Here is an 11,923-nt window from a genome sequence, read left to right as displayed (position 1 = left end):
AAAAAATAATATAATAAAAAATTAAATTTAAATTTTTGTGAGAAAATACATAAAGTCTATGAAAAATAAATAAATAAACGCAGGTCTAGTGGAGAATTAATACCCGATACAGCCAAAGATGGAAAAGGAAATATTCTTTTTTTGACTTATTGACTTTCATTTACGACAAAAATGATGAATACCCCTAATAGATAAAGATGTTAATTTTTGTTTTATTATTTTTTTTCCAAATTACTACGGATATCAACGTATAATTATGAATCAATGGCGTGAGTGATCAGTTTAATTTATCTATTTTAAGCCATTGAGACGAGTTGTTAATTAGTTCTTACATATGAAAACTTTTGTCTTATGACTCATGAGCGACAGTTGCATGTTAATTTCCAATAGTAATGAAAAATCAACGTCGTTATCAATTGGGGTCTGGCCACTTTTTTAATTTTTTTAATTATTTTCAAGGAGTTGATTAAAAAAAAAAAGGAAAAGAATTGGGTGGCATCTTGCAAATAAACAAAAAGTTCAACAAGCAATAATGTAATAGCTTATCCAAGGGGTCGATATGGTGACATATAGTTAGCATCTGTTCTGTTTAATCAGTACGTTGTAAACCAAGCATTTAGTCCATCAAAAAAAAAATCATTTACACTAATTAATCTAACTAAACTCCCGCCATGATTCCCTTGCTACTTCACATCATTCTTCTTTTCTGCCAAATGACCACGCCATCATTAGCATCATCGTCATCATCATCAGAACTGCATGAAATAGCGAAACGCGGCTGCAAATCGCGGTGCGGCGATGTAGAAATCCCGTACCCGTTCGGAATACGAGCTGGGTGTTATCTCGACAAATGGTTCGAAATCCTCTGCCTCAAATCCACACCACTTCTGAGACACGACCCGGAGCTAGAGGTCCTGCAAATCAACGTGGAAATGGAGTCAACCATCAAAGTGAGACACCCAATAACGTTCTCCAAATGCCGAGAGAAGAAATTGTACGAAGCAGCGAATTTGACGGGAAGCCCCTTTGTGTTCTCGCAGAAAAAGAACAGATTTACTGCTGTGAGCTGCGACCAGCTCGCCCTGATGAAATCGACTAACGATTACTACGCCGACACTGTGGGAGCTTGCATGTCCATTTGCGACAAGACTACGACAGAAAAAAGCTGCAACGGCATGAACTGCTGTCAAACGACGATCCCTTTGAACCTCAGATCTTTTCATACGGAGTTTGGGGATCAAATTTCTATATATTGGAGGAATAATAGTAGACGGCAACGAGGGGAGTGTGTGTACGCGTTCTTGGTTGATCTGGAATGGTTTCAAGTCAACCACTCCGGTGGATATAAGGGAATTAAAGAGATGGGCAAAGTTCCTGTGGCGTTGGAGTGGAGCTTGTATAATTGGACAATGGAAGACTTGGGAATTTCCTTTGCGTTAAACAGTACAAGCTCTTTCCATTGCGAAAACGACAGGAATGCAAGCTCTTTTAAGTGTTACTGCAATCGTGGTTTTGAAGGGAATCCCTATATTGTTGATGGATGTCAAGGTAATTAAACATTGCCTCCTCTTATTTTAATTCCAATATTTTTCTTTTTTCTGCACCTTCCACATCTCACTAATGGATATAAGAACTTTATCCCTAACCATGCACAATTACTTTTAACATGCATATTTGAATTTAACATTGAGATATTCTATTAGTTTGTCTCGGATTTTGGTCTTTTGGTCAATTGGATGTCAAAAATAAGATGAAACATGGATAATTATATTAGAATAGTGTTATAATTTATCGGCACCATGTGCGTATTTCAATGTTTGTTTAATATTGAACTTAACGAAATGACAAATAAACCGATATATTAAGAGATTTGAAACGTTTTAAAAATCAGAAACTAAAGTAAAATCATTGGGTAAAGTTCAGCGTTCAATTCTAGAATTAATCCTTTGTTTTTTGAGGGGCATGTGAGAGATTTATTTACTACCAAGAAATAGTTAGCATACGTAGTTGCACTTAAAAAAATAAGTACGTAGTTTGACAATTTGTCCATGTTATGACATAATAATTATAAACGAAATTTATATAAAACCAAATTTTATTTTATAATTATACTTGCATGTCGTTAAGTATGTAGTATTTTCTCCTTTTTGATGCATAACATTGTTTTGGTTAAAAATATGTTCGTATACTTGGCTGACATTAAATGAAAACTCTGAGTTGGTACATTTTCCCATATATATGTATGCATACACATCAGAGAAAAATGAATGCAAATCAGACGGTAATAACCCTTGCGGGGACGGCATTTGTATGAATCTTTCTGGAAGCTATCAATGCTTGTGGCCAGATGATCCGAGGAAAAGAACAGCAGGAAAGAGGGTTATTTTAGGTACGTATTTGCATGCAACGTATATACATACATATATATATATATATAATTGCTCTTCTAATTATTTCTAGTTTTAATTTTTATGTTCATCTTCTAGTTATTATTTATTTTTCAACCATTAGTAGTAGACTAGTAATCATTGAAAATTCAATGATGGATGCCCATGGTGTAGAAGAGTTGGTCAAAGTCACACAGGTTTATAAATATATATGAATTGATAGATCAAGGTCCGGTTCATTTCACCGATTCAAGTTTTGATACAGTAAAAAGCTCTTAGAAACAGCCTCATCTAACTTTTTTACTATAGATAAAGCTCTCACATAAAGTAATATCTCAACTCAAATCGGCGAACTAAACGGGCCCCAAAAGATTCCACACCTATGACTAATTGACGTGATAGATTCCGTTGAAATTTGATGAAATCATTGCTGAGAGTGCTGTTATTTTTATAACTCAAAGTTGAGAACTTAAGTTTAAGTTTAAAAGTAAATTTTATATGAGAGAAAACACTATAGCAGAAAATTTGAAGTTTTATTAGAAAAGACGATGTAGCAATAAAATTGTGATTCAAGCTGTGAAAAAAACAAGCTAGATGCTGCATTATCTATAAGCAGATTGAAATAGTGCTATACAAATACACCATGACCAACACCTTTCAGGGACCATACCTTAACATTATCAAAGAATGTTTCCACACTTATTAAAAAAATCACAAAAGGACAAAATAGAAAGACCAAAATTTGAATAATATTTTGTATTTATATGATAATAAGTGCATTCTCTTTTGATATATAGTTATAGATTATAGGTTATAGATATATAGATATATAGCCCGGTCTCAAATGGCAATTAGAGTCTCTCTGATGCATGAGAAAATGAGATAGTTATGGCTCTTTGTTTTCTTTCCAGTACGTAGTACGCACATTGCGCATAGATATTTATTCTATGAGAATTAAGAGACTTGAAGGATTTAGAAGAATGTTGCATCATGCAGTGCTTTCGTTCCAATACATATACACACGTTATTTTCTTTCGTTTTTGGACTTCAAATGATTTATGGATCACATATTTTCAGGTCTTAGCGTGGGATTCTCACTGCTATTCCTACTAATTTCGTCATGGTGTCTACACAAGATTATAAAGAAGAGACGAAGAACTCGACGTAAGGAAAAGTTTTTCAAACGAAACGGTGGTTTATTGTTGCAGCAAGAAATGTCTTCAAGCAAAGTTAATGTAGAGAAAACCAAGTTGTTCACAGCAAAGGAGTTAAAGAAGGCTACAGACAACTTCAATGCCGATAGAATTCTTGGACAAGGAGGCCAAGGAACAGTTTATAAAGGGATGCTAGCAGATGGAAGAATTGTTGCCGTAAAGAAGTCCAAAATACTTGATGAGGGTAAAATCGCCGAATTCATCAATGAAGTTGTTATTCTATCGCAGATCAATCACAGAAATGTGGTCAAATTGCTGGGGTGTTGCTTGGAGACTGAAGTTCCTCTTTTAGTATACGAATTCATACAAAACGGAACTCTTTCCGAGTATATTCACAACAAGAATGAGGAGTTTCCATTTACGTGGGAAATTCGTTTGCGAGTTGCCACAGAAATCGCAGGAGCTCTTTTCTACTTACACTCTGCGGCATCTCGTCCCATTTATCACCGCGATATCAAATCTACAAACGTACTCTTGGATGACAAGTACAAAGCGAAAATTGCGGATTTTGGGACTTCAAGAACACTCAACGTAGATCAGACTCATCTGACCACACAAGTGCACGGAACATTTGGATATTTGGATCCAGAATACTTCCAATCCAACCAATTTACCGAGAAGAGCGATGTTTATAGTTTTGGAGTACTTCTTGTTGAGCTTTTAACAGGACAAAAAGCAATTTCGATGAATAGATCGCCCGAGGGTAGAAGTCTAGCCATATACTTCATTCTGTCAATGAAAGAAAACCGTCTGTTTGACATCCTTGACGCTAAAGTTATGGAGGGTCCCAAAGAGGAAGTTTTGGTAGTTGCAAACATTGCAAATAGGTGTTTGAGTTTGAGTGGAAGGAAAAGACCTACAATGAAAGAAGTCACAGTAGAGTTGGAGGGGATCAAAATATCAGAAAAGGCCTCAAATTTTCAACCACAATATGAAGAGATTGAGTACGCTAGAAAAGGAAAATTAATCGATCCTAATTGGGATGTCATCTCGACATCATTTGGGTCAGCTTTGGACAGTACTAGTGGTGATCGTTCTTCTTCTTTGCATGAACTTCCACTGCTCTCTTTCACAGCACAAAATTGAAGAAAGAAATATACAAAACGTCTAACAATACTAGCGAGATGTTTAGCTATAATAGAAGATACTAAAAGTGATTTTTATCCCAAAATAAAAAGTATTGTTTGACTATTTGTAAATGAATATTCACAAGCTTGGAGTTTCTAGTAAAATAAAAACGAAGCCTAGTCTTAGGGCAAATTTATAATTTCTTAATTAGAATTCCTTTCTTTTCTAGTCCTTGCACTTTTAGTCCGTGCTTTTTAATCTCTTTCTCTTTTTTGATTCGTTTTACTTTTTTATTACATTACTTATTTCTCATTTGTCCTTATTACAACATCTCTTTACAAATATGTCGCTATTTAAGTATCCCTTTTACAATTTTTAAATACCATTTATCAAACGTGACCTCTTTATGAATATTTTGCTTTACGATTGCCTATTAATGTATATTTTTTTTAGATGTGCCCCTTTTAGATATCTTTTTCCATCTTATATGTACCCCTAATGGATATTTGACACAAATATGGTTTTTACCCCATTTTTTACTCCTTATGCTTTTTTTTAAATGTTTAGTCCTTATTGTTTACTTCCTTTCACTTTTCTTCTTCTTTTTAATTATTATTAATTTACTTCTTTTTAATTTGTCCTATTAAAATAACTCTATACACATACATTTACATTCAAGTATTTCTCTTACATTAACCTTCTAAGATATCATTTATTAAATGCGACCTTCATAAATAGTTTTACTTATAACTACCCGTTAAGAAATTTTTTCACCAATTTGCACTTATTTATAAATCTTTTTTCCTTCTCATATGGATCCTAAGTAGTTCAGCCAAAATCTTTTTTTTTTTTTCCTTACTCGCACTCTACTCATGCATTATATTTGACGAAAACACGTGTTTTGATTTAAACATATATTTGTGTTATCTACACTAATTTTTTTAACAAAAAACTTATATCTTTGCATGTGTCTCACTGAAATAACTTCGATCCCTAATGTGTATTGAAGCGCAAACTCGCACCGTTGTATTTTGGTCATGACTTACACGTTGGTTAAATCCTATATTTTCAAATATGCCTTACGGAAGTGCCTTCTTTTTTCTTATCCCGTTAAACAAATTTTTCTAAAAAATGTCCCTATTTAATACTTTTCATGTGGACATCTAAATTTTATTGTATCAAAATTAATCTCTATTAAATAGTTTTCTCAAAATATATCCGCACTTAAGTTTTTTCCTTCCATTATAATCTTTATTCAAATGTACTCCCTATCTAAATTCCCCGTTTACTTCGACCAAAATCATTTTTCATTCTTTTATTGTACGTGTTCTACATATACATTATATTCAAGTAAAAGTTTCGATTCAAACATGTATTTTGAGTCATCCACTTCTTTTAAAAAAAAAAAAAAAAATGAGTTAGCAAACACGCTCACATGAATGAAAATAAAATCAACAAACTTAATATGCACCTGTAAAGCACGAGCTTTCAACAAGATAAAGATTAAAAAAAAAAAAAAAAAAAAAAAAAAAAAAAAAATCCAAAAAGCAAACTTTTTTTTTTTTTTTTTTTTTTGAGAATCTTAAACAGGCAAACCTTGGATTGGTACTCGAAAGGTGACTTTTTTTTTTTTTTTGACTCGGACATAAATCATTAACCCCGCGGAGGAGAAAGGATAGTGGCATAAATGGACCAAAAATCATATAATAGGGCGGAAGAGGCTTATCATTAATTGCGTGTCAAATTGCTTATTGAATTTCTTGCCTTTAAAATTGCACGTGTCAAATTATAGTTCTTATTCTTAATTTCTAAACGAAAAGCTCTTTTTTTTTTCTTTTTTTCTTTTTTTCTCTCTCTCTTAGCCACAGGTGATCTGCAAATCATTGACGTGGAGACAAATACAAGTGAATTAATTTAGGACATGGAAAGTTCAATGCAAACTATATACATTTATAGTAGAAATATGGTCAAGTAATTTGTCAGCTTTTATTTACAAAATATCCACATTAATCCATTTATTTATTTTTCAAATCATTCAGTCAATTATTCGTTCACTGAGATGCTTAATCAACCTACGGTACTGTTGAAGTGGAATTTGTTGAATTATTCCACGTATTGATGTATTTGGAATTTCTTTTGAACCAAATAAAACGAATGATGTTCCTTGCAACTATTGGGACATTGAAAACAACGAGTATGTTTTGCTCTCCTTTTCTCTCTCTCCCTTTCTAGCTCTAGGTGTTTTTTTTTTTTTCTTTTTTCCACCGCTCGCTTTTCTTTTTTAGGGCTAGAGTCACCGCCTCTTTACTGGTTGTTGGAACCCAGCGCTAGAGACGGAGTTCTAAGTCTCATGGTAATGATTATGATGGTGGTGGCGACTTCGTGAACGGAAGAAAGGGATAGGAGGTGCCGATTTTTTTGTCCATCATGTTGTGGATCCAATTTTTATCTTTATTTATCTTTATTAGTGGATCCAATTTTTATCCTTAATTAAATACTCTTATATTTAGTGATCATTTATGGCTATTTTAAAGTCTATATTGACTTAATTATTAAATTGAATTTCTCCATGTAATAAAAAAAAAAAAAAAAAAAAAACCACACAGCAACAACGAGTATGTTGCCGGGGCAGATTTTGTGAATTCCACTTGTGAGTTATACAATTACACTTCGACAGGGCTTCAGTGTTCGTGCCCGCAAGGCTACGAAGGGAATCCATATCTTGTACTTAAGGATGTAAGGTATGTATATATGTAATTACGTCTTAAACTGATAAATCTTTTCTTTGTATTTTTTTTTTTTTTAATAAGGGAGGAAGATTAGATATTATTAGTTCTTGAACTTAAAAAAGAAAGTTACGGTAGGCTTCTTATTGGTAGTTCACATTTTTAACTGTTGGATTAAGTTAAAATCATATCAAAAATAAAAAATAAAAAAAAGGTACACATGCAGATCACACGAACTACTCTTTAAGCCGATTATAATCGACTACAGAGTGGGAGGCTAACTGTTTAAATCAAATTTTGTTCCTCATTTTTTATCATACACGTGTCCTCATATGTCTCAAAGAATGAGACTGAATCACGAAATCGGCTACCAGAAATAGTCTATTACCCATCAGCAGGATCGGCCACCTAAACAATTATTCACTCCGCGGAGATGCTACATCAGCATTTTGAGATTACAAAATGATTCCATCATTAAATTAGTGCCAAACCGTAAGATCTTGCCTAAAAAAATAAAAGGGAAAGTCAATAACACCAAGGCTTGCTCCTTTAGTCACCTTCCTATAAGGAAAGAATCGTCAATCACAAGGCAAGGGAAAACTTGCTCTAAATCATTTTTCCAGCAATCAATGCCTATATTTATAGCCCTTGCACGACCACAAAGGGAAGAGACGCAAACTGATACATGTCATCTTATTTCTCACATTTTCTTAGAAGCTTTTCAACAGTTAATTTCTAGACATTTTGTTGTATTTTCTACATATTCTCCCGACATTTACGGAGATCTTCATTGTATTCATCTTCTACAATCATAGCTGAACATCCAAAGATCTTACAGTGGACATACCCTGAATTGTTAGGCAAACCACTTTAAATCTCTATGTCTCACTATCTTTTTTTCTGTTTTTTCATTTATTTTCTCTGTGATCACGATACTAACATTCTAACCATTCAAATTCAACTATTGGCCTTCTAACTAATTTAATTGTAGATTTCATCCTCTATAAATATCACTTTAGGATTGGAGGGATAAGGATTAGGACATGAATTTTGGATAAAAAAATCTGAACCATAAAAGAAGGTTCAAATTTATATGCCCAAATGAGCAGTGACCTTCTCGACTTGATGTTTAAGCAGATAGAGTTTACTTAAACCAATCGAATGAATAGAGCTCTGTTAAAAAAAAAAAAATTAATTCCATAAATAGCTCTTGAGGTTTAACCTCAATCTCACTTTGGTCTTTAATTTTTAAAATGTCTCACAATTGGTTCCTGAGGTTTTATTTTACTTCAGTTTCGGTCATTTTGTTAGCTAAATGTTAAATATTTGACAGAATTTATAAAAATTAAAGATCAAAATTGAAAACATCTAAAATTTAGAGACTAAAACAATATAAAAATTAAAACTTAATTTCCACAAATAGTCCTTAAGATTTAGCTGTTTGCAATTTCGATACCTAATTTACATAGATTTCATTAAATATTTAACACCAAATTAACAGAAGGACTAAAACTGAAAAAGAATAAAATCTCAAGGACCACTCTGTAAGTCATTTTAAAAATTAGGGACTAAAGTAGAATTGAGAGTAAATCTAATGACCATTGGTGAGATTAACCCAAAAACAAATATGCAATTATATTAGAGGCCACATGAGAAATAAATATTATTAATAAAAAAATCAACTGACTATTCTTACAACTAATTGAATAAATAACACAATAAAAACTAAAATCACAACGAACATTTTTAGTATTCATTAATCTGTCTGAGAAATACTAGGTCAATATAGCAAACAGAAGAATGCAGAGACAAGTGCAATCAGTAATTCCTTAAACATTTTAAACGGCGCTACCGCCACCGCCACCACCACAACCTCCATCTCCGCCGCTACCGCCACCACCACCACCAAGATCTCCACCGCCACCTCCAAAATCAGCTCCGGCAGCGCCTCCATGCCAACCGCCTACTCCTCCATGATGATGATGATGACCACCTCCGCTGATTTCGCCACCAAATCCAACCCAAGTACGTCGCCGACAGAACAAACTCAAAGCAACAGAAACAACAATTAAAGGAATCCAAACTATCAGCATGATTTCCCACACTTCCATGTTTTTCGTATCTCTACAGTACTCGATGACCACACAAATAATTATGATTAAGTTATCAGCCCTTCTAGTTATATATATATATATATATATATATATATCCCTTTTGGTCGGTCAGAATTAATAGCGCGTGTGGAATAATACCTCTTTCAGATTTTCGTCTAATATGAAAAATTCAAACTTCTTACTTTTAAAACTTCAATTACATGTTTTGAAAGTATATGAATTGGTCTAACCAGAGGAGACAAGTTAACGATGCTATACGTAACCAGGCGATAGAACGAAGAAACAAACAATATTACACATCTACTTCTTTGAAAGGCCCCGAGCGGGACACTTGGAGATGAATGATAAGCTGATAACTAATAATTGGCGGTAAAAGTTCGCGTCTTATGAGATCTGGCGCCAAGTTATTATTTACGACGACATGTGACGTTTTGGCGACGACATTATTTTTTCACTTTTACAAAAATATTTACGACGATATGTTGCCGCAAATATTTACTTGTTTGCGATGATAATTGTCGTCGCAAATAGATCAAATTATAGTAGTGTTGGAAGTATATGAATTGGTCAAAGCAGAGGAGACAAGTTAACGAGGCCATACGTAACCAGGCGATAGAACGAAGAAACAAACAATATTACACATCTACTTCTTTGAAAGGCCCCGAGCGGGACATTTGGAGATGAATGATAAGCTGATAACTAATTCAGCAGATAGTAATACGCTAAGGATTTCTTGGAAAATAATACAACATCAACACGAATAAGAATAATTGTAACAATAACAATAATTCAAATACAATAACAATAACAATAGCGATAGCAATAGAAATAGCCATAATAATAACAATAACTATAACTATTAACAATATAACAATAGTAATTATAACAACAATAATTACAATAATATTAATAATACTAACAATAATAATAAGTGTGGAGGGTGATTTCTGACAGTCAATTTGTATTAAGAGTGATGACCAATTCGATGTGGCAAGGTTGATCCAAATCGCACCAAAGGTAGTCCATAGCTCAGAATATATGAAGACTATAAGGAAAGAAATCAAAAGACATAATTGAGAAAGTCAATTTTATTTAAGAAAGAGAAACGAGCTCCAAACATGGAACTAGAGTTGCAGCTATAAAAGGAGTTCTTCCCTTAGCATAAAGGGGATCCCAACTTGTTCATTATCCATAGATGAGGTATGTAATAATTCAAATTAGATTTACTCACTATAGTGTTTTTTATCAAAAATTTACTAATGGTGTTTAACTTAGTGTCTTCTATTTTTTTCAGTATTATATGTGTATATATATATATATGTATATATATATATATATATGTATATAGTCTGAATAAGGTCAGATGATGATTTGGTTTTTTTTTATTTGATTTCTGCATATAGACATGGATTTTCGGTGGAGGAAGGAAGAGAGAGAGAAATGAGAGAGATTATTTTAGATTGTTGTTTTTTTAATACAGCATAATTAGTCACATTAAGTGTTCCACAACTCTTACTGCATATAAGCATCACGTGTCAAATTCTGTTAAAATTTTAACTAAAGGAGAAAATTTGCAAGACTTTTCAAGTTCGAAGAAACGAATATTACATATTAAGTTCGAGAGGCATTTTGTGCACGGCCTATAATTCGAGAGACAACCGTGTAATTTGACACGCCCTATGGTTCAGGGGACAACCATGTAATCTTGGTCTATTAATTTTTGTTGACATTCTTAATCTGACCTATTTCCCGCATTCTCCCTATTTTAATTGAGTGGAAAAATTGAGGATCTTGGTCAACCTCCCATTCCTCATATGAATCATATATATGTATTAATTATTATTGGGACACTATTTTTATGTTTCTGAGTCCTCATTTGGTTATATATGAGCAGATTTATATTCAAAAATAAAGAAAGATTTACCTTATATTTTAGAATTATTTAGAAAGTATATTTTTAGTTTTTAATATTGTCAATTGTAGACTATCATGTTGCATTAAATAGCCAAATGCATACATTTTCTTAGTCATTGGGCAATTTTGACAAAGAAAATGATGGAAATACCTAAAAAGAGGAAGGGGGGGGAAAAAAAAGGTTAAAAAAAACGAGCATTTTCCTTATTTTTCAAGGTGTATTTTTGTAAATTCTTTTGTCAAAATTATATGTTGAGCAAGAGAAAATATGCATTTAAAGTGCAATTTGATGGTAAAATTTATGTATGAAAATTAAGAATATGCTGTCTAAATAACCCTTAAATAAATAACCCATAATAGGGTCACTCAAATAAATGTTTGGGTCACACCTAGACTCCTAGTGTATATGGGCTTAAGCTTTTGGGAAGAGAAACGGTTAAATGGATGTTTAAAAAAAAAAAAAAAAAAAAAAAAAAAAAAAAAAAAACTGATACGTCATT

General features: G+C 32.8%; 1 protein-coding gene across 1 annotated transcript; it reads left to right on the top strand.

Moving 5' to 3' along the window:
- Nucleotides 1-625: 625 nt before the first annotated feature.
- On the top strand, nucleotides 626-4,738 carry LOC21399991 (wall-associated receptor kinase-like 22). Its single transcript, XM_010090273.2, has 3 exons — nucleotides 626-1,548; nucleotides 2,258-2,389; nucleotides 3,465-4,738. Exons 1-3 carry the CDS (start codon nucleotides 672-674, stop codon nucleotides 4,685-4,687), a joined length of 2,232 nt encoding a protein of 743 aa, XP_010088575.2. The 5' UTR covers nucleotides 626-671; the 3' UTR covers nucleotides 4,688-4,738.
- The last annotated feature ends 7,185 nt before the right edge of the window (nucleotides 4,739-11,923 follow it).

The sequence above is a fragment of the Morus notabilis genome, unplaced genomic scaffold, assembly GCF_000414095.1.
Source record: "Morus notabilis unplaced genomic scaffold, ASM41409v2 Scaffold177, whole genome shotgun sequence".
Taxonomy (NCBI): domain Eukaryota; kingdom Viridiplantae; phylum Streptophyta; class Magnoliopsida; order Rosales; family Moraceae; genus Morus; species Morus notabilis.
This window is presented reverse-complemented; position numbering and strand designations above follow the sequence as displayed.

Excerpts from the sequence above, each read along its gene's own strand:
- LOC21399991 (XM_010090273.2), top strand. The coding sequence starts at position 672 with ATGATTCCCTTGCTACTTCACATCATTCTTCTTTTCTGCCAAATGACC. Across the intron at positions 1,549-2,257 it reads TATTGTTGATGGATGTCAAG|AGAAAAATGAATGCAAATCA; the intron begins GTAATTAAACAT and ends CATACACATCAG. Across the intron at positions 2,390-3,464 it reads AGGAAAGAGGGTTATTTTAG|GTCTTAGCGTGGGATTCTCA; the intron begins GTACGTATTTGC and ends ACATATTTTCAG.